The 27409-nt window shown below is 36.6% G+C and overlaps 1 protein-coding gene across 1 annotated transcript; it reads left to right on the top strand.

Moving 5' to 3' along the window:
* Nucleotides 1-171: 171 nt before the first annotated feature.
* On the top strand, nt 172-15258 carry LOC113043154 (sorting nexin-33-like). The gene is made up of 2 exons (XM_026202360.1): nt 172-2414; nt 11899-15258. The coding sequence occupies exons 1-2, from the start codon at nt 1007-1009 to the stop codon at nt 12150-12152; spliced, it is 1662 nt and encodes a 553-aa protein (XP_026058145.1). The 5' UTR covers nt 172-1006; the 3' UTR covers nt 12153-15258.
* The last annotated feature ends 12151 nt before the right edge of the window (nt 15259-27409 follow it).

Raw genomic sequence — 27409 nt, 5'->3', positions numbered from 1 at the left:
TGAATGTGTCTGAGTGGCAGAACAGTGCACTGTTTATCATTCAGTGGCAATTTTAGTCATTGTGTACACTATCTAGTTGAGATCTTGTGGTAATTTGTCGCTCAGATGCTACAGTTGTTTACTTTACCGCCGAGAGGCGCCACAGACGCGAATGTGAAGCTCGCGCTAAACTGCGCTTCTCTCTCATTGTTCAAGCGTCGCGTCATGGAAAGAGTTACTGCGTTTGTGCTCAAAGTAAAGAAATAGTTTATGAAAAACTCCTCACGGGCCTTTTGAATCACACCTCGAAGGGAATACCTATATAGCGATCTGAGCTGGATCTGTGGATTATAAAGATGCTTTAGATGTACTTTTTGTTAGCGGAATGCAAAAGATGCGTTTGTTTTCCATCTTTGTCTGGGACGCGATGTTGGGATGATGTTTTCATTTGGAATTTAGTTCAGCCGGACTTACAAAACAGATGTTTATGTTTGTGTTTTAGTCTTTTGACAGTATGCAAAATGCCTGAATCTGTTATATAGTTATTATGGGACACTGAACTGAATGTTTTTGCCGGTGTCTCGGTTCTGCTGGACGGGATTTGTGGATTTATCGGTTTATTTATTTGTTTGCGGCTGAAGATTCTGGTTTTGTGGAACGATGAAACGGCATAAATTAAGGGAAGTTGGATTATAACAACCTGGAGGGGGGTTCCAACATTTAATGCTTTATTTACAAATGCAGCACATTAGAGATTCCTGGAAAAAAATAGATTCCTGTTGTCTTCTTGCTCAGTAACTTTAAAAAGACTTGAAGATCTTTATCGTAAAGAATATAACTTACCAGCAGCCTCAAAACTGCTAGTATTTGATAAAGTACTATGAATATATTAACAAGTACTGCTGTACTTTATAACCAAACTTTTAAGTTATCAAATAGTCCTGTTTTTGTTAGATTTGAGCCGTGCAGTCTGATATGAGGTAAGGAACTTTTATTGTGGCCCACTTTTGACTTGCAAAGTTACAAAATGACATTGAGAGCCAAAGCCCTCTATACTTTCCAAAGTGAGAATAAGGAGGAGATCAGCATCCAGGAGAATGAGGAGCTGGTGATTTTCGATGAGAACTCTGTAGACGGCTGGCTACAAGGAGAGAACAGTCGAGGAGAGCGAGGCCTGTTCCCCGCCTCGTACGTTCACATCATCCGGAACCGATCCGGGTCTAACCTGACGGATCATTCCCTCAGCTCACCTGGAAGCTCTCCTGGTAAGGATATATCGTACATCCATACGCCTTCCACGACCCTGCCAAGCGACGACGATGATGACTGGGACGACTGGGACGAAACCTCGACGGTGGTCGAAGATGAAGATCCTCGGAGAGGTGTTGGCGCCAATGGACATTCCCAAAATCCATATTCCAACCCTAACGTCCACTACCGGCCCAAGCCGTATATGGAGCGCCAGGACAGCATGTCCAGCAATAGAAAGGGCAGCATGGTGGGCAGGAACCTGAACCGATTCTCCAGCTTTGTGCGCTCAGGTGTGGAGGCCTTCATACTTGGCGATGTTCCAATGATGGCCAAGATCGCGGAGTCTTACTCTATCGAAATGGGCCCCCGGGGGCCTCAGTGGAAGGAGAACCCTCAGCCCTTCACCTGTTCCGTTGAAGACCCCACCAAACAGACAAAGTTCAAAGGCATTAAGACATACATTTCGTATCGTGTCACCCCCAGTCACACTGGCAGGCCAGTGTATCGCCGCTACAAGCACTTTGACTGGCTCTACAACAGACTACTAAACAAATTCACGGTCATTTCCGTGCCGCACCTTCCCGAGAAACAAGCCACGGGACGATTCGAGGAAGACTTTATTGAGAAAAGGAAGAGGAGGCTTGTTTTATGGATGGACCACATGACCAGCCACCCCGTTTTGTCTCAGTATGAGGGTTTCGAACACTTTCTCATGTGCGCAGAAGACAAACAGTGGAAACTCGGCAAAAGGCGAGCGGAAAAGGACGAGATGGTCGGGGCTCATTTCATGCTCACCTTCCAGATTCCCAACGAGCACCAGGACCTTCAGGACGTGGAGGAGCGCATTGACTCCTTCAAGGTGTTCGGCAAAAAAATGGATGACAGTGTGATGCAGCTGACGAACGTCGCATCGGAACTGGTTCGCAAACACCTCGGAGGCTTCCGGAAGGAGTTCCAGAGGCTGGGTAACGCCTTTCAGTCCATCAGCCAGTCGTTCCTGATGGACCCTCCATACAGCTCGGATGCTCTGAGCAACGCCATCTCGCACACAGGCCGCACCTACGAGAACATCGGGGAGATGTTCGCTGAGCAGCCCAAATACGACCTGTTTCACATGCTGGATAAACTGTCGCTGTACCAGGGCCTGCTGTCCAACTTTCCAGACATCATCCACCTACAGAAAGGTAAAGTGCAAAGTGGTAAACTTGGTTTTGTTTAAAGCGAGAGTTCGCACAGAAATGCCTTTTAAAAAATTCTAAATGGGTGTTTTGAAAAATGTGTCCGTTTTGTTTTTTGGCCATACGATGAAAGTAAATGGGGTAGATTGCAGGGTTATTTTTGTTAAAGGGATAGTTTAACCAAAAATTTTTATTCAATGGTTATTTGCTTTTTATTTGCTATTTGCTTTTTTAACTCAAACCGTTGCAGTCTGTCAGTCTTATAAGTGAATGGGAATCATGGCTAAAACAAACAATAATAATAGAAAAAAACCTACACAAACAAAACCTAATTTAACCCTGTGGCTCGTGATGATACATTGAATTGTAAAGACACAAAACGAAAGTGACGTGACATACAGCCAAGTATGGTGACCCATACTCCGTATTCATGCTCTGCATTTAACCCATCCAAAGTGCACACACACAGAAGTGAACAAACGCAAACATTGAACACACACCCGGAGCAGTGGGCAGCCATTTCTGCTGCGGCGCCCAGGGAGCAGTTGGTGGTTCGGTGCCTTGCTCAAGGGCTGCTCAGTCATGGTATTGCCGGCCCGAGACTCAAACCCACAACCCTTGGGATAGGAGTCATACTCTGAAAAACTGAACTATCCATTTAAGTAGGCCAACTAATTTCTTTCTTTCTTTCTTTTCTAAGAGATTTATTGATAAATGGGTCAAGCTTGTCTTAAACTCATGGGTGTTGAAATTCAGCTTTCATTATTCTTTGTCACCTCAAACATTTCAAATTGTTTCTACACCCTTTTTAGATGTTCTGCTTGCTTCTACACCTAGTGAATTGCTCAAATGTGGGGCACACAGCTGGAGTGACCCAGTGACATCATGCCTGTAGGCAGCCAATCACACGTGTTGTTATTTATGAGCAGGGGTTAGTTGGCCTCACATCATAAACTGGAGTGAATTTTGCTGTCGATGATGTCAGATAACTTCCAAAAGTGAGTTGCAGAGACTTTGTAAAGCTGAAATGGCAGTTAAGAAAGAGAAATTTCTGCCTGTGCTCCTGATAGGAAGCATCCTCTTAATTCTCAGTCTAAATCACAGGAAGTTTGGGAAATAGTGTGATTAATCAGTGCACTTAAGTCCAAGACATTAAAGCTCAATCAGTTTTCTGGCTTCAACAGACTTCCACTTTCATTGTGATCCTTCTGTGGAATGTCATGGTGATGCTAGGAATTTCTCGCTCTCACTTGATATATATCCTGACATTTAGAGAGTATTTACACTACCAGATAACATTTTGGACACACTTGACTAAGTTTATGTTTGTCACAATATTAAAACCTTTTCAATTAAAAGCTAATGCATAATTTAGTTTGGTAGACAAATCTGAATTTGCTTCTGCATGATAAAAACAGATCGTTATAACAAATAAATATTACTAAATTATATTTATTTGTGGTCACAAACATATGTAAATGTATGGCGTGTGTGCATAAAGCTGAAATAAAAAGTAAAAATATTAAGCTGGTTTTATTTTAGCTAGTTGCCAATGTTTGAAGTACTTAACTAAAGGAAAAATAATAGCAAAAATAAAACAAAAAGAACTACAAAATGAATAAAACATTTAAAAAAAAATAGGAAAATACAAAAAAAAGAGGAATTCAAATAATTGTCAGTCTGTCTATCTGATAGATAGATAGATAGATAGATAGTATTATATAATAGTACTCATAATAAAGAATGAGTTTGAGAAAATATTTGTTTTTTTTATTATTTGTGGTTTGTATTATTGCTTTAACTTATTTTATAGTTGCCGAGGCTTGAAGTAATAAACTAAAGTAAAACTAAAGGAGAAAAAAAGAAAAACTTTTTAACTAAAAATTTAAATGGAATTAAAATTTTTATGTAGTTTTTAGTCCTAGAAAATGAATAGCTATGTCCAGACATTTGCCTGGCTGTGTATATTAATGCTTTTCTTAACTGATTTATATGACTTTCACCATCATCATAAGGTCCTTAATACAAAAAGTCAGTCATTTTTAATTTTGTTAAAGATAAGCAATTACCTTTCTTATCATTTAAAGGTTATGTAAGTGATTTTTAGCTCCGTCTCCAAAATCACATCCATCCATGTAAGCAAAACTTAAAACACAGTTGATTGACGTGCAGAGAGCGCTTCTGATTGGCTAAAAGGCATAATAGAGATTGTGTGATTTCTCAAGACGTCTGTTTGAGTGAAATCTGTCAGAGAATTATTACAGCAATGCTTATATGAAACCCTGACAACTGAGAAACTGTAATCAGTGAGAGGATTTATAGTTGTTAAACAGGTGCAGTGATGTGTTCAATGTGGTGAGGTCTGTAGATTGTAGAAGAGAACAGAAACACGATTCATCTTTATCACTGAGTTTGCTGAAGGCATGATGGGTCACATGACCAAAGCACATGCCAGATCCCAGATTAACGTCAATGATTCTGAATAGATTTAATCCAATAAAATAAGAGTGATTTCACAGTCTTTAATCATTATTGTGCCTTTTAGGTTAGTTAACGTAGCATTATTCTGTAGAATAAGGTTGCGCTAATCAAATAACCACCCTAAGCAAACATTTGACGTATGAGTGTGTTGAAATGAAAGGAGGCCAGAATGATTTCTCATGTTTCATGTCCACACCCTATAACGGTCGTAACATGATTACCGTTCGTGTTCAGACACAATGGATCATAGCGTACAGTGGATAATGGTGTTTTAAACGATCAAGTTGCTAATAGCAACTAATGCATACACAGCATGCCTCCTACAGTAGAAGCCCTTTAGATTTTTTTAGATTGAGTGTTTAATACACACAGATTTTAGAACCTTATTCTTGATAGTAATAGTCATTGATTCATTGCTGAATCAACATTGATGTTTGATTTCAGTCCGATATTTAATTTGCTTATTTTATTCTGATATTTATTCAATATTAAATCAGATTTTTTAGCATCATTGAAACCTTAGTTAAAATATTGAGTTCATTTTTATTTTTATAAATTAGTTTTTTTAATTTTATTTATTTAGAGATTTTTAATCAATTTAAATGTAAACTTATATTTCTTATTAAATTGTAGTTAAACACACACACACACACACACACATACAGTTTTTATTAAACTGTTGAGAAATGTTGCTGTAATGTAAAATATGTTGAAATTTTTGTTTATATATTCTGCTTGTAACATTTTTTTTATTGAATTTTAGTTAATAATGTTGGTACGTTAAATAAATAATTTTGGTATATTAAATTATTAGTATATAAAAAAAAACTGCTGTCTGGGACCACTTTAACTTTAGAAACTGTTTATGGCCTACAGTTAATCTTAATGTATTAAAAACCACTATACACAGTCATAAACTATAAACGTTCTTCAAAAACAACATCAAATGGCATTGATAATATATATGATGTGACATTTACATATGTGAACACTTGGCAGGAAATAATGTTGGGTGGGATTTAATTTTAATATGCCAAGATTTGATTAAATGGAAACATGTTATTCTATGATATTATTTGTTCATTTATGTACTTAAACCTGTTTTACCTGCAAGAGGTCAGTGATAAAATCTTCCGTCCTTAATTTAGGGGACAGTAAAGCGACTGAAACTCCGGGATCGCAAGATGTCAAAACCGAGCATCTGTTTCTTTTATGATCCTCGCAACAGAACAGGCAGAGATCAAAGAGAATCAATGAACAGAGAAAAAAACAACACGTGACCCAGGGAAATAATAACAGCCCTCTCCGAGCGTGTCTGTGCGGCGCAGCCAAAGATCTGTAATCAGATCCACCGTGGGACGCCAGGACACTTGACCCCGACATCCAGAAGTCAGCTTGAACCCAACCAAATTAAAGGCTACAGAAATATCTAGGTCTTCCAAAAGCAATGGGATATGAATTTGTCTTTTAATGCATAACATCTTCCACCTTAGCAAATATGGAGAGAATTAATAACACGAGCGAAAACAAAAGGCGTTCCGGCCTAGGGCTCTGCTTGTACAGTAATCGTGAACTCTTCAGATTGTGTGGGTGTTGGTCTGATTTTATTGCCAGTAATACACAATCACACACGTACATCAGAGTTGTGTGATTTTTGGAGTGATTCTTGTTGCTTTTAGGTCTGAAATAAAGAGGAATAACATGTCCGGGCAAGACCTTGAATTCCTCTCGGAGGTTCTCATTGCTTACTGGCAGCAACTGAGCCGGTTTTGTGCTTCACACATTCGTCTTAAAAAATCAGTGTAAGCATGTGTGAATGAACAGAAGAGATATACTGGATGGGATGGTGGATGATTGGACATTGCAAGTATTGTACATTAATTCAAGTATATTGTGTTTACAGAAGAAGAAGGTTTGAATACAATGGCGGGCGAAGAGGAAAATTATGCGAACTTAAACGTATTCATCCACATTTATACGATAGTTCATCAGCAACAGAATACACTCCTCTTCAGTTGCCATTGTGATCTGAATATCATGCGACCCGACTCTACTAATATCACCCGACTCTACTACCCCCTGTTGCGTGAGCGGTGTATTGCATACACGCATCGCCCGTGACGTTTGCGTCCACTGTTTAGACAATGAAAGGGAGCGCGTCGCTCGCGTTGCTTGCTCGCGTTTCTCACGTTGACTATGTAACGGCCCTTACTTACTATGTACACACTTACGAATTTTGACCCTCTCTGTGCAATTCAGGTTAAAGTCTCAAAATCTAAAGTTTTCATCCGAAAATGGGAAACTTTATGTGTTTTGACTGTTCGTTTACATGACAACAGCGTTTTTGGGGGCAAAAAAAAAAACGTGAAAAAAAAGTTTTTAAAAACGGCACCATTGTCATTTCTGTGTAAACACCCAAAACGGGACTCTTTGAAGATCGTGACATCAGGCGTGCATAGTATGTGTTAGGTATATAGACATGCGCAGAATGTGTCGAATTTAAAGGCAAGCGCGAACAAACATACACAACAATGGTAAATAAATACTAACAAGGTGACTGCGCCAACTACTGTCCTGGCATATGTAATACAGCGTTTTTGGCCATTTTCGTGGATATGTGTAAACGTAAATCATTTTGAAAACGTTGTTGTGTATACATGAAACTTTAAAAAAAACACAAGGGGAAAACTTTTTCATTTTTGACTACATCGTTGTCATAAACGTAGCCTAATAATGAGATAACAAGCATCTAAAGTTTGATTTCAGCCATTCATTTCATAATGAATCTTTGACATGGTCTTACTCAGCAAATATTAAAGATATCAAGGTTAAGTTTTCACAGAACGGTATTTACCATATATGAAGGATATATGATAGTAAATCACACAAATTTTTTTTGCTGGATTTTCACTGCCAGGGTCACAATTAATTAAAGCAATTGTGTTAGATATAAAACCAAATGTCATGTAGTCTCAGTGTCACCTTTCTGACCAACTTTTAAATGCTTAATTTTAAGACCTCACTTTTGTGATGATGCTAATGCTAATGCAAATTTGCCAGTTGAAAGCTCTTTGTGGCTTTCAGTGTTTATTTTTTTTTAGTTAAATGCATCTAAGAGGACATTTATATGTATTTTGTTCATAATCAGTTCATTTTTTTATCTGTAAAAACAGTGTACTAGATGTATTAAGCTCACTCAGGCGTCCCAGCAGAGGTACTACAGGTGTAGTTTGTCACATTAGAAAGTATCCAAATCTAATTTTAAAAAGCATATATCTATATTAACCTAATATTCTTCTTTCTGTAGAAGTCTTTTGCTTGAAAAACGTGGTTGTGTGATCTTTTTGGCCCACCGTTATGGTTGGTTTCTCCACTTCTGGTGTCTGAGAATTTGCTCTGGGATAAATTGAGCTGTGACTGTTTTTCCAGTCCAAAATTCCTCTGTGTTTCCACGGTGGTGCTGTTAGACACATTAAATGCAGTTCTGTGGCTTCAGATCAGTTATTCTTTGTGCTTTTAACATTCATTTCACCTCAAAGATCAGATCATACACTGATCATGTATGTAGGTTGTATGTGGTGTCAGTTTTGTCTTATTTAATATAACAAATATGTTGTTGCGTATCAAGAGTATGTACAAAGATTTGAAGTAACTTGAATGTTAGCTTTGGTGGCTAACTGGTTAGCTTGGTCACTAGAAATACTACAGAATGTTACATTTGGCTTCATTTAAATAACTTGAAATGTGATAATGTAATTCAAAAGACTCCATTTTACTGGCTAATAATGCTATATCAATAAGCTGTATGGCTGTATGGAATAAAATACCCCCAGAAAATAGTTTAGTGGTCTACTGGAGTTAGGATTTGACATGTTTTCCATTAGAAAGCCTCCAGACATTGCCTCAGAGTAAGCAGAAACCATATATACTAGGGTTTATATAGGAAAACAAATAAACAGACAGTCACTGACCACAGAAATGATGCACAGACAGTTTATGTGTGTTTAGCTTCCTCTTTTCATGGCTCTGTTATTGTCATGATTCTGCCCTCGTGTCCTTGATTTTTCCTAGTCTTGAGGCAGGATCATGACAGACCCATGTTTTGTGTACAAGCGCATGGCCTTGTCTTTGGGCCATGTGCTTGTGTTGTCTCGTTCCCTTGCCCCGCCCCCCCTTGTTAACCTAGTCGTGTCTTGATTGTCCTATCTGTAACACCTGTCGTGTCTTGATTAGTACCCCTATTTAGATCTCCTAGTGTGCTCTGTCTTGCGTCGGTTCATTGTGTTACTTATGTGTTTCTCAGATGTGTTCTACTTATGTGATCGTGTGTGAGATTGTGCTGTACCCTCTGAAGTCCTTGTATTACCGTGAGTGTTTGTAGTTAGTGTCAAGAGTTTGTTTGTCTTATCAATCCTGCCCTGTTAAGTTGTTTAGTTCCTGCCCTAGCTGTTGTTTTCCCCCTCGTGGGTTTTGTTTTCCCCTTTTTTGTATTTAATAAACCCTTTGTGTTGAGAATCCCTGTCTGCACCTGAGTTCCTCCCTTACCAATACCTGACAGTTATGACCACAGCGCACTACAAGCAAAGGAGGAATTTGCTATTCCAGTCGCTCATGGTGTATGTTAATGTTTATCAGTCCATTAGTGATCAAATCAAATTAACCCCACCTTCATAGTTTTGCTTGTCTAGCATTACGAACAAAGTGTAGAAAACCAGATGTTTGCAATGGCAGAAATGTGCACATGACATTGATAATGATATGAAATTTTCTCAAATCAGCGTATTAGAATGACTGGACTTGTGGTAGTGCTTGTGCAGATTGCCCAGGTTTGAACCTGGCTTGCAACATGCCATCTTTTCATTTAAATAAACTGAGGATTTTATTAGAAATCTGTCTTATTGAGCATATTAAATGTAGTCCTGTAAACTTGTTTCAGTGAACAGAGAGTATGTGTGGTAGAGGTCAACGCTGGGTTGTGCCTGGTACAGTTGGACGCTTGTTCCTGTCCCTGAGAAATTCACCCTATTATTTCATTGTATCGTAGTTTAAAGGAATTCATCTTGGAAAATGTTCAGTATCCAGCAATTTGGTTTGTCCTAATCAGCGAGAGCCAGAACTACACTGGTATTCAGAGGTTAGCTAACAACAACAGTGTTTATGTGCGTATCATTTTCATAGAGTAACTATGGTTTAAATGTTGTATATTCATATAAGATGAAGATTTCTATAAGTGGTCTAATAAAAAAAAGCCTGTTTTGGATTCCCACGTTAAGATCACAGTTTTATCTTGTATTTGTGGTGCTTTTCTACATTCATCAGCAACTAACAGCAGTTGCTTTAGCCTGGTTTTTGTATGGAGAACCTCAATATGGAAATCAATTTCCAGCACTTAAGAAAAAAAAAATCATGCTTTGGAAAATCATAATTATAACAAAAAAACTCATAATTCTGACATGAAAAGTTTAAATGATGTCATACTATTGCATTATACTATGATAAAATCAAAATAGCACAAAATGTGATAATCTTGATATAAAAAGTCAGCATTATGAGATAAAAGGGTTATAATTATGAGATAATTCTAAATTATAAGATAAAAAGTCATAATTATGAGATGAATTTAAATGATAACAGGAGAATACACGCTTATGAGATAATTCTAAACTATAAGATAAAAAGCAATTATGAAATAATTCTAAATTATAAGATAAAATACACAATTATGAGATCTTTCTAAATTATTAGACAAGACATTATTATGAGATAAAAACATTTGACATTTTATGTCATTATGCCATTTTATCTTATAATTTTGACTTTCATAATTTGTCATTTTTCTCATAATTATGACAGTACAGTATGTCATCATTTCTACTTTGTAATTTCAATTTTAGATTTTTGTATCAATTTACAAACTTTCAACTATCTCATAGTTATGATTTACCAAAGCATTTTTCTCATGTGGTGGAAATTCGCAGTTATTATGAGATAAAAGTAAAAATGTTAACATTTCATGATTGACAGTATGTCATAATTTAGACCCTTTATCATATTATTACTAATTTTTAATGTCATCATTTTGACTTAGAATTTAATTCTTTCAATATTTTCTCTATAATTGTAATTTATCAAAGCATGATTTTTTTTTTTTTTTTATGAATCAGAAATGGGCTTCCATGCCTGACCGTAAAATGCTGACAAATCTTTTTGAAATAGACAGTTTTACTCAGTAGTTAGAAATTATTTCCAAAAATAAATATGTATTCAAACTTTGACCTTGTTTACAGGGCTAAATAATGTATTTTTTTAGATGCTCGAATGGAAATGCAAACAAGAGGCCTTTGCATGCAGACTCTGGGCTTTCATTTGACTGTACTCGTTTGTTCTTTGTGGTGTTTGTGCATTGGCTTTGTAGTCGGTCTTTCTGTGAGATAAAAAGGAATAAAGTAATTCAAATCTCAAACACAAAGAACATGGGGCCAGACTTCCTGTGTCAGATTACAGGTGTGTACAGCACTGCCAAACACTGACCTCTGATCAGCCATTGGGATATCTAATTCGTCATGCTATCTCTGATAATCTCTGGCTTTATGTCTGTATTCTGTGCTGCAGATGGACCCAGCAAGTGATGATTTAGTGTTGGTTGACGTCTGCAGATCACGTCACTTGTATCTCTTCTCTGAGTCATGTGACTCAGCGGCTCCGTCCAGTGTGTGTGTGTGTGTGTGTGTGTGTGAGTGAGTGGTTTGTTCGGTCACAACAGGACAGAAACACTTAGAACTGTTTAAACTGGAAATGTGAACAAAATGAGGAAAAAGACACTTTAATCTGACAAGTGAGATCAGAGATTAGTTGAATTTTGGATAACACAAGCCTAGTCTTGTGCTAAAAAATTAGCAAAATAACACGTTATCTTCAGTGTCATTGCTAGTTCTTATTTAGTGTTTTTTTTGCATATTGCTGCAATATTTTAACATTTCTAAAACCTTGTTGTTTCACATCTACTTAGGTGCTTTTGCTAAGGTGAAGGAGTCTCAGCGTATGAGCGACGAGGGGAAGATGGACCAAGAGGAAGCGAATGGCATTCGTAAACGCTGCAGGACTGTGGGTTTCGCCCTGCAGGCCGAGATGAACCACTTCCACCAGCGCAGGGAGGTGGACTTTAAAGAGATGATGCAGGCATATCTCCGCCAACAGATCGCCTTCTACCAACGTGTAGGTCAGCAATTAGAGAGAACCCTTCGCATGTACGACAACCTCTAGAGCCTTTGGTGTCTGGACTGTAATGGAGATACAACACTCCTGTGGACGGCTATACAAGGTTTTTTTTATTCCCAAAATTTGAATTTTCTAATTCCAGATAGGATTTTTTTTGCAAGAGAAACGGGACATTCTCACTTCTGCACTTGAAAATGTCACTTTTAACCCCTTGAAACCAACAATAACATTGCCTTTGATAAACTATTCATGTATCTCTTCATGTTTTTAATATTAGTTAAATATCTGTTAGACCAATGTTACACTTTTCACATATTTCTCTCTTGAAAACTCACAGAGTCAGGTGTGCGGATGACGTTACCTGTGCGTTAGCAGGTGCAGATGCTAATCAGACTCCAAAAACGGTCTGGTCAATAGTTTGCTAAAATCGCAATTATTTCTTTAAAAAAAGAAAAAGCTAATTACAACACCGTTTCTTATTCAGATGCAATGCAAAAAAAGGTGTACAATGCTGAATAGTAGATTTTCTATTTATGGCTTTTGTTGAGTTGCTCCGCCCACACTGAAATCTCATTGGTCCAAAATCCTGTTGCATATCTGCAAAAAAAGAAAAAAAAATGGGTTGGTTAGTAATATTGTCTTATTTTCTGGTACAAATATCTAAAACTCGATAAGCGAAATAAAAAAATTATCAAAATGAAGGGATTTCATTTTGAGAAATATTTTAGGAAACAATTAATTTTGTTTCAAAAGTAAATGTGTATTGATTTAAGAATGTTTAGATATTTGTATTTGTACAACAGAAATTCTAAGAACTTAATTTTTTTGCATCAAAATAACTTTATTTTAAACATTACATGGTCTAATTGGCTTGGATTTTTTAGCAAAATTTCCCTTTCAGTGACGACAGAAATATAGCTTGATACTTGAAACCTTCAGTTGCCCAAATTTTCTTAGACTAGATGAGCAAGAAATAAACCCACATAGCAGGTTCATGGAAGTTTAATCAGGCGGAAGAAGATTCCTGAGTTTAGGTGAAATGCCTGGGTTTGATTTGATACAGTGATCAGATGTGACGTTCATATGATATTCATCAGTGATTCAGATGAATAACACCAGGCTTCTTCTATGCTGTAATTTGTAGTCCGGTACAAATGTTTCCAAGTGTTAAGACAAAACATGTTTTTGTGAATTCTTGGGCAAGAATCCCCACCCAGAGACTCTGAATATCAGATGGAAACACTGCAGTATTAGCATTAGCATTTAGCCTAAACGTTTGTTCAGGGTGTTTCTAAAGCAAAAGGGAGCTCTTATCCTCCTCTTCTCCTTTTTGTGAGCCCTCAGGAAAAACTTGAGAGGACTTTGAGCTTATGGTAATGATTTTTGTTTTAATTTCCTCAGAAGTAGGCTAATCTTTATTTTTAGTTTTAGACGCTAGGTTTAAGGGGTACAGAGGTTTGTGTAAATCTCAAGGCTGCAATCTCTAAATTGACTCTGTGGTTAAGAGTTGTGATTTTAACAATGCTTTTGGTTTAACTGTAAAACGTCTCAAGTTTCAGATTGTAAACTTGTTTTCTGTTTGCACACTTAGTAACTGAGGACCAAAATTGAAACCTTTGGGTTAACAGATGTTTTGCTTTATACATGTTAAAAAACAGAGCAGATTTTACGGAAGCCATTTTCTTAATGGAATTAAATAATAAAAAGGTAACTGTGACTTGTTCTCTCACAATTCAGAATTTTCTTAACAATTCTTTAACATTACTTTTTATAAACTCACAGCTGGAATCAGAATCACAAGATATGAAATCAGAGTTCTAAGAAAAAAACAAAACAGAAAGCGAGAGGGAAAAAGTTGCAATTTTTAGTTTTTTTATTCTGTGGTTGAAACAAAAAAAAAATTCTGAGATAATTCAGAAATGTGAGATTTAATCCCTGACTTCTGAGAAGAGTCAGCATTGTAAGATTTAAACTCGTCTTCTGAGAAATGTTAGAATTGTAAGATATAAACTCAGAATTCTGAGAAAAGTCAGAATTGTAAGATTTAAACTCGGAATTCTGAGAAAAGTCAGAACTGTAAGATTTAAAATCAGAATTATGAGAAAAGTCAGAACTGTAAGATTTAAAATCAGAATTCTGAAAAAAGTCAGATCTGTAAGATTTAAACTCGGAATTCTGAGAAAAGTCAGAATTGTAAAAATATCAGAACTGCGATATAAGAAGTCACAATTGCCTTTTTTATTTTTTATTTCTGTGTTGGAAACAGGCTACCATATATTTTGGCTCAAGCTATGTATTAATAAATAATAGTCAACTTTCTATTCTAAATAATAGTTTTCTTTCTTAAAACACAAATGCCATTTTTTAAATAGATATACAGACATTTTTACATTTTTTTTTTTTACCTGAAAACATGTTGCAGTACGAATGTTTTGCAAACTGCATTTCATGCTGACTTTACTATGAACAACCTGAAGAATATTTGTAAGAACTGACCAGTCTTGTGGTTGTTTTAGTGTCCAGATGTTTATGTGCCCACAGAAGGAAATGTTCATCGTTTTCAAATCAGTTAAAGCAACGCTGAGCGATCCGGTAGGGGATTTCTTTTCTGGTAATTGGGGAAAAATGCACACAAACAAAAGCCCCTGCTTTTAATTCTCTGGAAAACCTTGGAACGTAAACAGACCGTGTGACGGGGGTTGCGTGTGTCCACTTGGCATCTTCACTCACATTCCGGGATACAGCTGAGCTTAAAACGCACAGCAGAGTTCCTCACCAAAGCAAAGACGGGTTTCCATGACTTATCCAAATATTACATTTGCTTAATGATCTTTTTGCATTTTATAGCATCAGTTTCACATCTGGAGATGGATTACACACATTCCATGAGAAATAGATGTTTTAATGAGCTGAAATATCAAGAAACTAAGAACAACAACTGCTGGAAACACAAAAATGTTTCTTGGGGAAGGGCAGACCTCACACGGATGATTTTGGACTCTTTTAGGACGTGTGAGGCAGTGTCCAGCACATTGCTCTGTGTTTACTCACTGTAAGGAGGACAGTAGAATTTATATAATGTGTAGATTTGACACTTTTTACACATTCTGGTATTCAACAGGGGATCTGAATAAAGAGATCTCAAAATGGACTCAGTGTCTTTTTTGGTTTCATTTTGTTGGTTTTTTTTAATGAAAACGTTCTTGACTGGCACAGATTTATGAGTTATAACATGCTGTTACAATCCAGTCACAATGGCACTACGCTGAAAATATCACTAGACAAAAATACAACATATCCTTTTTAGTTCACTGATTAGGGAACATGTGGACACATCATTTTTTTTTATTTATTTTGATTTATATACGTTTTTATGTAAAATTCATATTTATTAAAAATGAGTAAAATTAAACCTTTGTCAGTTTTCCTAGATTTATGCTTTAAGCAAGATTTTTTTAATCTACAGTATACATGTTACAAAATTAAATATAAAATTAAAAATAATTAAAATATAAATATATGTTTATTATATTAAATCAATTACATCTTAATAAGGTGCATCTATGTACTGTATTTTTTATTTATTTACATTAAATTCATTATAAACATATTACACACTAAAATTACACAGGAAAAATAGTAACCAAAAAAAAAGTAGGAAATGAATAGTCCTATTCAAGTATATCAAAATATTATTTAACATAACTGAATCATCTTAAATTCATTAATTTACACCAAAAAATGAATTTGGTAACACTTAAAGCCTTTATGTATAATGCATTACAAAAATAGTTTTGAATTATGAATTATGCACCTTATAATGCATTGATTCACCTGAATAATTGTAACCACAGTTAATACATTACAACACATATCAATTAATTGTTACACTATGCATTTTAAATTCGAGACAATGAATTACAATTCACATTATGAATAATTATAATGCATTATAACCTCTAATAACCTTTATGCATTAGACATAAAGGCTTTAAGTAAAGTGTAAACATGTATTAAATCAGTTTCAGTTTAGGTCAAATTTGCAGGTTGCCACTCTTAAGTATAGTATACATAATATGTATGTAATACTTGAAATAATATAATGAATAAACAAAGCTTGCCATGTAAAATTTTGCTTCATTACAAATTATTATTATTCCTTAACAACAAAGAAATCAAATAGTTGTCCTTTAATGTTTATTTCTGAAATCTGGGATTGCTCGGATATTGTTTAAACGTAAAAGCTGACCTAAATCTGTTCATCATAATTCCCTTAAATGATAAAATAAAAAAACACACACATTTCTGGACACATAAAAAAAAAAAAAAAAAAAAAAACCTTAGCCAGAACAAGATTCCTCTGGAGGTCACAGGAGGAATTTTAGACAGATCCGAAACTGCCAGCCATCTTGTGTGCAGATGAAAAGCTGATATGGAAACATTCCTGGAGAAAAAAAATGATAGGAATTGGATAATCGTACTCCTGATTCAAGAGATGCTTATTCTTTTTGATTAAATGAGATTAACATTATAATAATACAAAGATAATGCTCTTAAGTTAGCTATGAGGATATATGAGACTTATTTTCCGAACAAATGTAGGTTCGCTCAGACGAAAGCAGAGTGTCTCCGGCTGTGAATCCTTAAGCGAACAGATCCATAAATACTGGCTTCAAATACTCTTGATGTTTCATCCAGAGCTCTCTCTTTTTTAAAGAATTTCACTGAATATAGGCCAAAGGTCTTTTGGCGTCTTAAGGTGGAATTATAGAGGGACTGTTCGAAACAGAAATCACACTGCAGGAACACAGAGCAGCTGTCACTGTGATGTAATGATGATCCAATACTGTATGAAGAACAACAATTGATGTATGAGTGTGTCTGGTAATATAAAGAATGCCAGATGGCCATGTTCTCGTTATATGTAGTGCTTAATCTGGCCTTCCTATAGCTGTTTGCTGCTTTGTCTTATTCTGAAAATCTTCTTCTGTGTGTGTGTTTTTTTGTAATAAAAAATAAAATTATTGGGAGTATGTTTTACATGAAAAAAAAAAAACTATTTCAGGCTTTATACTTAAAAAAATAAAATAATAATAATAATAAATACAAATTATTTGCAAAAATTCTAATTAAAATCAGTGTCACTTGCTCTTTCTTTGTAATTATTTATAAAAATTTATAATCTATCATTTAGAAATTTTATGTCAAAAATGTAAAGAAAATTATGTTTAACCAAAATATTTGAAACACATAAAAAACACATTTAATCTTTAATTTTAAGGTGCATCATGTTTAATCAAACTGGTAAATAAAAAAAACTTAATTTACAAGTAGTATTAATTTTTATACATTAATTAAAATATTACAATATACAATATTAGAATACATTTATTAATTATTTGAAAATAGACCGAATATTTTCATTATTGTAATTGCTTTGGATAAAAATGTATGCTGTAGGATGAAAAAAAAAATCTTTAATCAACAAACACATCACAAAATCATTTAAAATTATTTTATTTATTTATTTTTTGTGGATTATCAGCATTTTCCCTTAGTCATTCTGAAACCTTGAGATCAAGATAAAGATGTTGTAATAACATAACTATTTTTTTTATATGAGTCATAGTAACACAGTGCTGTTTCACAAAGAGGGAGTAGACAGTTACCAAACTCTACAGATGTAGATACTGGATGAAGGCCAGATCCAAGAGAGAGAGAGAGAGAGAGACAGAGAGAGAGGGGAGGAAATGTTAGGACCACACCCCCTTATTGTGCTGACCTTCCCCTGACTCCGCCCCCTTGCCTTGAAGCCAAACAAAGTTCCCAGAAGACAACAGTCACTTCCTCAGAACACTGAGCCTACATTCCTCTCATGTCTTCAGATCTTTTTAAACAACAAACTCAAAACGTCCTATTTCCTCCATTTCTTTCTCAGTTTTTTCATTTCTTATTTGTGGCATCAAACATCTGTTCATCAAATCCAGTCAGAAATGAATATAGGACAATACTGGTGGACATCTCAAGTCCAGGTTTTCTTAATGGTTGCGTGAGAATGGAGGAACCACCTACAACATTACACACTAAAATCGCAAATGCCTGTGGAGAAATCTTGTCATAAGGACTAAGAGCGACGCTAGTGCGCACACAGCTACACATGTTATTCACATCCGCATTAATGCCTCAGCCATGAGATCATAGTACAGTAAGATTCTAGAGCAGTGAAATTATTGAGCAGTGGGATCATAACAAGCAGTGAGATCATACAACAGTGAAATGGTGATACATGCAAAAAAGTGAGGCCATATAAGAGAGGATGAGAACAGAGCACTTCTAGAGTAACGAGGCTGAGCAGAGCAGTCCTAGAGCATTTAATAAGTAGGGTTAAAAAAGCAGAGTGGTTATAGAGAAGACCATAAAAGAGCAATCGGATTTAGCCGAGCACTGATGTTTCAAAGTGGAAGATTCTAGAGGAACAAAAAGCAGAAAAGTTATTTTGCAGAAAGGATAAGGAACGGGTCAATTATAAAGCAAAGCAGCTGAGTAGAGAAGTAAAGAAAAGCAGAACGGTTATAGAGAAGTAAGAATATAGAACAGAGCAATTATGGAGGTGAAATGTTACAAAAGCAGAGTAGTTTAAAAGTATTAAGGTCATAGAAAACAAAGCAATGTAGAGGTAGGACTAGCAGGGATTTAAAGCAGATTAGCTAAGACTATAGAGCAGTAATGTAGAGTGGCAGAGCCTAAATAGAGCAGAGCCTTACTGAGGTTTTTTTTCTTTTTCTTTTTTTGTTTAATATATATGTTAATGTTAAAAAGCAGATTAGCTATATAGAGCAGTGAGGGAAAGCTAAGCGGGTATAGAGAAAATTATGATTAGAACACATCTATCTATCTATCTTAGAATTGATAAGAAACCATATTTTTTGGCTTTATTCTAGTCCTTGCACAAAACACAGATAAACTACAATAGGTGTCAGCTGTATGGAGCCAAAAGAGTCTCAATAAAGATAAATGCACACACTACATTCACATACGCACACACAGGATTCATACATGCACACACATAATTCATAAATACACACACAGGATACACAAATGCGCACACAATTTACAAATACACACAAAATTTCAAAAGCACAGAAGATTCACAAACAGAGATGTATAAAGTACTAGAGACCCATACTTGAGTAAAAGTACAAGTGCTCTATCAAAAAAGTGACTTGAGTAGAAGTTGAAGTGCTCTTTAAGCACCACACTTAAGTAGAAGTACTAAAGTATTCAACATTTTTTGTACTTAAGTATTGCAAGTAGTCTATTTTAAAATTTACTACTCAAGTACTGAAAGTAAAAGTACAAGTACTGTGTTATGTAGTTATTAAAGAAAGTAGTCAAAAGTTTGAACATATTGTTTTTACTATTTCAAATGATTAACCTAAAGGCAGAGATGTATAGTAACGAAGTAGAACTACTTCACTACTGTACTTAAGTACTAAAAGGCGGTATCTGTACTTTACTAGAGTATTATTTTTTTTCTCCTACTTCCACTTTTACTTCGGTACATATTTTCGCTGAGTTTAATACTTTTACTCCGATATTTTTTTTATGTGCTGCATCGTTACTCGTTACAATTATAATAATGTTACGAATCATTCCATTACAAACCACTGCCAGAACTGTAGATGGCAGGTTTGATGACGCTGCCACATCATTGAGCGAATCAAGCGAGACTGCGCGTGCTGACTGAACTGCTGTGAAGAGAGAAATGAACACCGAGCCGAGCCAGATAATGACTCGTTCACGAGTCAAGAACCGGTTGCATCGGTTTTCGGATGACCAGTAACGTTAGTTCTTTCTGACAGTTCGATTCAATAAACCAGTTGAAGAAAACAGTTCAACAATTCTTTTGCGCTCGATGCAATGGCGTCATTGGCATTGACTGCACATGGGCTCATAACATTAACACAGAATCAGTTCAGAATCAATCACCAAAAGAATCAGTTCGGTTCCAGACGCTCTGTGTGTCGGTTTGCTTCACGCTAAATCACACATGCGCAGTATCATCAGCTCCTTGGTTCACGATTCGGACGCGTCTGACAGAAACGGTTCTTGACTCGTGAACGAGTCATTATCTGGCTCGGCTCGGTGTTCATCTTCAGTTCTCTCTTCACATCAGTTCAGTCAGTGTACTGTTTGAGTCAATGAATTACTCCGGGATATTGGTTTGTTTTAACTCAGAGGGAGTGTCAGACACATTAAACAAGTTAAGCTTAATTCATCTGTGGATTAATGCGTATTGGAGACGCGAACTGTTTAAAACGATTCAGTTCGATTTGGTGGACTGTTTCAAAAAGATCCGGTTACATCGAATGATTCGTTCGCGAACCAGATATCACAAACTGCTTTGTTTTTAACTGTCTTACAACAGACACGGAAGAGAAGACAATGCTGAATAAAGTCGTAGTTTTTGCTATTTTTGGACCAAAATGTATTTTCGATGCTTCAAAAAATTCTAAATGACCCTCTGATGTCTTACGGGTTTGAAACAACATGAGGGTAAGTTATCAATGACATCATTTTGCAAATTGGGCTAACTAACCCTACTAACCGTTTTTTGTTTACAAGAAGTTACAGTCAAAGGAATTGCGATTGTCCTTTAGGTTAATCATTTGAAATAGTAAAAACAATATGTTCAAACTTTTGACTATTTTCTTTAATAGCTACATAACACAATACTTCAACTTTTACTTTCAGTACTTGAGTAGTAAATTTTAAAATAGACTACTTGCAATACTTAAGTACAAAAAATGTTGAATACTTTAGTACTTCTACTTAAGTGTGGTGCTTAAAGAGCACTTCTACTTCTACTCAAGTCACTTTTTTGATAGAGCACTTGTACTTTTACTCAAGTATGGTTCTCTAGTACTTTATACATCTCTGCCTAAAGGACAATCACAATTCCTTTGACTGTAAGTTTTTGTAAAAAAAAAAAAAAAAAAAAAAAAACAGATTAAAGGGTTATTTCACCCAATTTGAAAAATTATGTCATTAATAACTTACCCTCATGTTGTTTCAAACATGTAAGACCTCCGTTTGTCTTTGGAACACAGTTTAATATATTTTAGATTTAGTCTGAGAGCTCTCAGTCCCTCCATTGAAGCTGTGTGTACAGTATACTGTCCATGTCCAGAAAGGTAAGAAAAACATCTTCAAAGTAGTCCATGTGACATCAGAGGGTCAGTTAAATATAAAAAATAGCAAAAACTACGACTTTATTCAGCATTGTCTTCTCTTTCGTGTCTGTTGTTAGACAGTTCAAAACAAAGCAGTTTGTGATATCCGTTTCGTGAACGAATCATTCGATGTAACCGGATCTTTTTGAAACAGTTCACCAAATCGAACTGAATCGTTTTAAACGGTTCGCGTCTCCAATACGCATTAATCCACAAATGACTTAAGCTGTTAACTTTTTTTTAATGTGGCTGACACTCCCTCTGAGTTAAAACAAGCCAATATCCCGGAGTAATTCATTTACTCAAACAGTACACTGACTGAACTGATGTGAAGAGAGAACTGAAGATGAACACCGAGCCGAGCCAGATAATGAACAAAAGACTGACTCGTTCACGAGTCAAGAACCGTTTACGAATTCGTGTCCGATTCGTGAACCGAGGAGCTGATGATACTGCGCATGTGTGATTCAGCATGAAGCAAACCGACACACAGCGCTGGACCGAACTGATTCTTTTGGTGATTGATTCTGAACTGATTATGTGCTAATGTTATGAGCGCGGGCAAACCGAAGGCTTGCAATCATCGCCAATGACGTCATTACGTCGAGCGCAAAAGAACCGGTGAACTGTTTTCTTCAACCGGTTTATTGAATCAAACTGTCAGAAAGAACTACTGGTGATCCGGAAACCGATGCAACCGGTTCTTGACTCGTGAACGAGTCATTATCTGGCTCGGCTCGGTGTTCATCTCTCTCTTCACAACAGTTCAGTCAGCATGCGCAGTCTTCTTAATCGCTTGATTAGCTCAATGATGTGCCAGCTTCATCAAACCTGCCATCTACAGTTCTGGCAGTGGTAATGTGGGTAACGAGTAACGATGCAGCACATAACAAAAATAACGGAGTAAAAGTATTAAACTCATCGAAAATATGTACTGAAGTAAAAGTGGAAGTAGGGGAAAAAAATAATACTATAGTAAAGTACAGATACTTTTAGTACTTAAGTACAGTAGTGAAGTAGTTCTACTTCGTTACTATACATCTCTGTTCACAAATGCATACAAAATTCAGAAATGCACACACAATTCAGAAATGCAAACAACATTTACAAATGCACTCAAGATTCACAAATGCACAGGATGTATTTCTGATGCACACAGACATATATCTCGATTTACAAACTGCTTGCGGTCTGTGAACTTCACTGATTTACAAATGCTTTTTTTTAAACAGGGAATGATCAGCAACCAATCAGATATCTCCCTTTTAGCCAATCACAAGCATGCACCCCACGTGAACGTGTTGACTCAGCACGATATGCCTGTGGTGGGGCATATTATAGCCTACTTATTTATGAAATTTTATGAAAATACAGATGTTTAGATTACAATTCAGGTTTATTTTTTATTATTTTTTTCTACAAAATATTAATAAAAAAATGTCTCAATACATATAGCCCAGTGACTGCAGAAAAAAAGTTAACCATGGATTCATAAATTTGCAATAAGCAATTATTTCATTTTAACTCACTTTAATTATAATATTCAGTCCCTACATGAAGAGAGAGTCAGTGGTTAGCTGCGAGAGGAAAGTGACTCTCCGGCTGCGCAAAGTGAGTCGCTGGCTGCGTGAGGAAAGTGAGTCTCCGGCTGCGGAAAGTGAGTCGCTGGCTGCGTGAGGAAAGTGAGTCGTTCGCTAAGGAAAGTGAGTTGATCGCTGCGTAAGGAAAGTGAATCGTTCGCTCAACTTCGCTGCGTGGGGAAAGTGAATCGTTCGCTGCGTGAATCGTGAGGAAAGTGAATCGTTCGAAGAGGAAAGTGAGTCGTTCGCTGCGAGAGGAAAGTGACTCTCCGGCTGCGGAAAGTGAGTCTCCTGCTGTGGAAAGTGAGTCTCTTGCTGCGCAAAGTGGGTGCTGCGAGAGGAAAGTGACGCTCCGGCTGTGCAAAGTGACTCTCCTGCTGCGCAAAGTGGGTGCTGCGAGAGGAAAGTGACTCTCCGGCTGTAGAAAGTGAGTCTCCTGCTGCGCGAAGTGGCTGTCTGGCTGCGCAAAGTGGCTGCGTGAGGTAAGTGAATCGTTCGCTGAGGAAAGTCAGTCGTTCGCTGCGTGAGGAAAGAGAATCGTTCGCTGCGTGAGGAAAGTGAGTTGTTCGCTGAGGAAAGTGAGTCGTTCGCTGCGTGAGGAAAGTGAATCGTTCGATGAGGAAAGTGAGTCGTTCGCTGTGTGAGGAAAGTGAATCGTTCGCTCAACTTCGCTGCTTGAGGAAAGTGAATCAGTCGCTGAGGAAAGTGAGTCGTTCGCTTCGTGACTCGCGAGGAAAGTGAATCGTTCGATGAGGAAAGTGAGTCGTTCGCTGCGAGAGGAATGTGACTCTCCGGCTGCGGAAAGTGAGTCTCCGGCTGCGCAAAGTGAGTCGCCGGCTGCGTGAGGTAAGTGAGTCGTTCGCTAAGGAAAGTGAATCGTTCGCTGCGTGAGGAAAGTGAGTCGTTCGCTAAGGAAAGTGAGTCGTTCGCTGTGTGAGGAAAGTGAGTTGTTCGCTAAGAAAAGTGAGTCGTTCGCTAAGGAAAGTGAGTTGTTCCCTGTGTGAGGAAAGAGAGTCGTTCGCTGAGGAAAGTGAGTTGTTCGCTGCGTGAGGAAAGTGAGTTGTTCGCTGAGGAAAGTGAGTCATTCGCTGATTGGCTTATAAGTAAACAATCCCCAACGTGGGGTGCATGCTTGTGATTGGTTAAAACAAGGGAGATATCTGATTGGTTGCTGATAATTCCCTGTTTAAAAAGCATTTGTGTGTGGAGCCAATTCAGGGGAGTCTCAAAATTCACACAGAACTGCAGTGAAGTTCACAGACCGCAAGGAGTTTGTAAATCAAGATATATGTGTGTGTGCATCAGAAATACATTTCTGAATCTTGTCCTGTGCATTTGTGAATCTTGAGTGCATTTGTAAATTTTGTTTGCATTTCTAAATTGTGTGTATTTTTGAATTTTATATGCATTTGTGAATCTTCTGTGCTTTTTAAATTTTGTGTGTGCATTTGTGAATTTTGTGCACATTTGTGTATCCTGTGTGTGTATTTATGAATTCTGTGTGTGCATGTATGAATCCTATGTGTGCGTATGTGAATGTAGTGTGTGCATTTATCTTTATTGAGACTCTTTTGGTTCCATACAGCTGTGTGGTTGTCAATATCAATTTATCTTTTTTGATCAGGTTTCATTCCGATGAACCAAGATATTTTAGTCTATGCTGTTTTCTGTTGGTTCTTGAACAAGTGTAATTTGTACGATGTCTGCAATCCAATAATCACTATAAGCTTAATGCTTTCTTTTGAAATGAAACAAAGTCACAGAATTCTGTCGAATCTATACAGAAATTCAAACAATAAACGTTGTTTTGGCGCGATTTAATGACGCGTGACCGATTGTCCGCCTCAATTAAAGCGGCAGCGCGGAGAGCACAGCAACCCATCTCTTCCTCAATACTGCTAGTTAAAGGGAAAATAAACATGAATGGCCATCAAAAGGTGAGCTGAAAGAAACAGTACATTTATCATGTGTCATGAAATTGTTTAATCAGTGTTTTAACTTCGGAAAGACATTGGTAAAACAGTTTGTAAACAGTATCACATTTACCTCAGGAAGCCATTCAGTTATAGTCAGCTAGAAAAATAAGAGTTTTTTGCAAATATATCTGCACATATATTACTTTGGATGTTACATATTCAATCTTACTTAAACTGTTAGTGGCCTTTTCTTTATTTAAAGTATTTTTGAATAAATCTGTCATGAAAACAAATGTTTAATAGGCTACAGCTAGCTAGTGTTTAAATGTTTACATTTCAAGAACGATGTAGAAACGAACAGATAACATTTTATTCAGGTTATCAAATAGTAGGAACATTAAATTTTGGACAGTTTAATAGTTCATGCTCTAGAACACAGAAACAGAGCGGCCATTGCTCTATTTAAACCCTGCCTCCAATTTGAGTCAATAACATTGCTGCCAGTGAGCCTCTGTTATTTGCTGATAAAATACTGGGCGTATTATAGGGAAAACAGACTGAGATACAGTGAATAGCCTGATCCTGTTGTGACAGAATGTGTGGCGACTCGCCGTCTTCAGGTCATTGTTATTGTTTTTTTTTTTTTTGTACAAATTCTTCTTCTCTGTCTGTGGTTCACAAGGTTCCAGAAAAGACAGGGTGAGACACAAACACATCTGACCTGCAAATAAACTTTACATTACAGAGAAAAAACATTATCTGCAACAGACATGCCTTGTTTAGAGAGCCCTTAAAAATAAAGCTCCTTCAGTGGTGGATTGTGCAACAATACTCTTCTTATGAAGACCCATGTTTCACTGTAGAGGGATTTTGAGGTTAAAAAAAAGTTCTTCATGTTACATTATATGTTGAGACCGTTTAAGTACCTTTCCAGAGCTCATTCCTCAAACTAACGGTCTACCCAGACTGCATATCTTCTCTGTAGCATCCCTGAGAGCAGCACTATGGAAACTAAAGTCCCAGAGACAGTGACGACAAGTCTCAAATCACATACCCAGACATGTGGACTCTAACTAGGGCACTGCGCGTAATATTTCCTGCTGGCTGCTTTCGCCAAGAGAACATTTAACTTTAACTCCTTTTTAAACCAATCAGTGTATCAGACCATGGTAAACACATCTGACCATTACAATTGTGTTTCAGCCAATTAAAAGCAAGATTGCCGGATGATTTCACAGATTCTGAGGTGACCTCAGATGGAAACATGGGTGTTGTAATAACAGACTGGAAGCAGGAAAGGCTAATTTAGGGGTTGGAAATGTTAACACAGTTGTAGGATGTAAAAAACAGAACTGTGAGGCACATTTCACCCAGACGGGACGATCAGAAGCAGAAGGGGCCCTTTCATATGATCTACACGTTTTGGGTCGAGGAAATACATCAACTGCAAATTTGCTTAGTTTATTGCTGCTTGCATATGTACAGATACTGATTTTAACCCTATGTATTAGACTGTAGCTAGGCAACCACACTGCACTAATGAGTCTGTATTTTTTTTATGTAAAGTGCAGTGATTATTCTGCAAACACACCCTATAGCATTGACACATCTGACCACTGAGAAACCACGAGAGAGAAAGCATGAACTCTGATGACCCCTCTCTCTTTTTTTGGACCCTAACATCTGCTTTTCTTTCTCCAAGACTGAAAGACTCGGCAAAACACAAAGCCCTTCTGCATTTCTATGCAAATCTGTCCAGTTTCTGCATTTTTAAATGTGAAAGGCAGCAAACAAAGCACCTGCATCTATTGCCATATTTATTTATTTATTTTTTGAAAATAAGGTCAGATTTTAGATCCATTTTTAATGCCTACAATATTTTAAGTAATAATAATAATAATAATAATAAACATACACTTCATATTAGTTCCACATTTATTAATTTGCCTCTTATACAGAGCAGAGCCCTATTCTTTTGTCTTTGGTGATTGCGTGACCATTCACATAAATGTATAACCTGCTAGTAAACAGTGTATCTGAAATAGCCAAACCCCTTAATTAAAAGCGGAAGTGCAAAAACTTTTGCCTTTACAGTGTATATTTAAATTTATGTTGATTATCTTTCTCAAATATGCCACTCATTATGCATTGCAACAACCTTTAATCCTTCCAAGATTTAAACTGTGTAATTAAGAACAGGTGCTGCTAAAAACCTGCTTGTTTACATAAGTTTCAATGATGTAGAGTCAGAAACCAGAACCATTCATTTCACCTGCATTTTTATATATATATATATATATATATATATATATATATATATATATATATATATATATATATATATATATATATATATATATATATATATATATAGGCATAATAACAAATTTATTTAATATTTATTTTTCATTTTTTTCAGATGGGCGTGTTGACTGTGTTTGGAGCGCGACCTGATTGGCTGGCTGAGCTGAGCTGTTTTGACTGTTTCGTATGGTGAGACGCTTCAAAACAAAAGTCTTTTAGTTAGCGAATGAGCAAACTAAAATGATCTCGAGCAGGTGCCAAAGTAATGT

This window comes from Carassius auratus, chromosome 25, assembly GCF_003368295.1.
Source record: "Carassius auratus strain Wakin chromosome 25, ASM336829v1, whole genome shotgun sequence".
Lineage (NCBI taxonomy): Eukaryota > Metazoa > Chordata > Actinopteri > Cypriniformes > Cyprinidae > Carassius > Carassius auratus.
Note: the sequence above shows the minus strand (reverse complement) of the source record. Positions and strands in the feature narration are given on the sequence as shown.

Bases quoted from the DNA above. Each gene is read 5' to 3' on its own strand.
- LOC113043154 (XM_026202360.1), top strand. From the start codon at position 1,007: ATGACATTGAGAGCCAAAGCCCTCTATACTTTCCAAAGTGAGAATAAG. The intron at 2,415-11,898 runs GTAAAGTGCAAA...ACATCTACTTAG, and splicing joins CATCATCCACCTACAGAAAG to GTGCTTTTGCTAAGGTGAAG.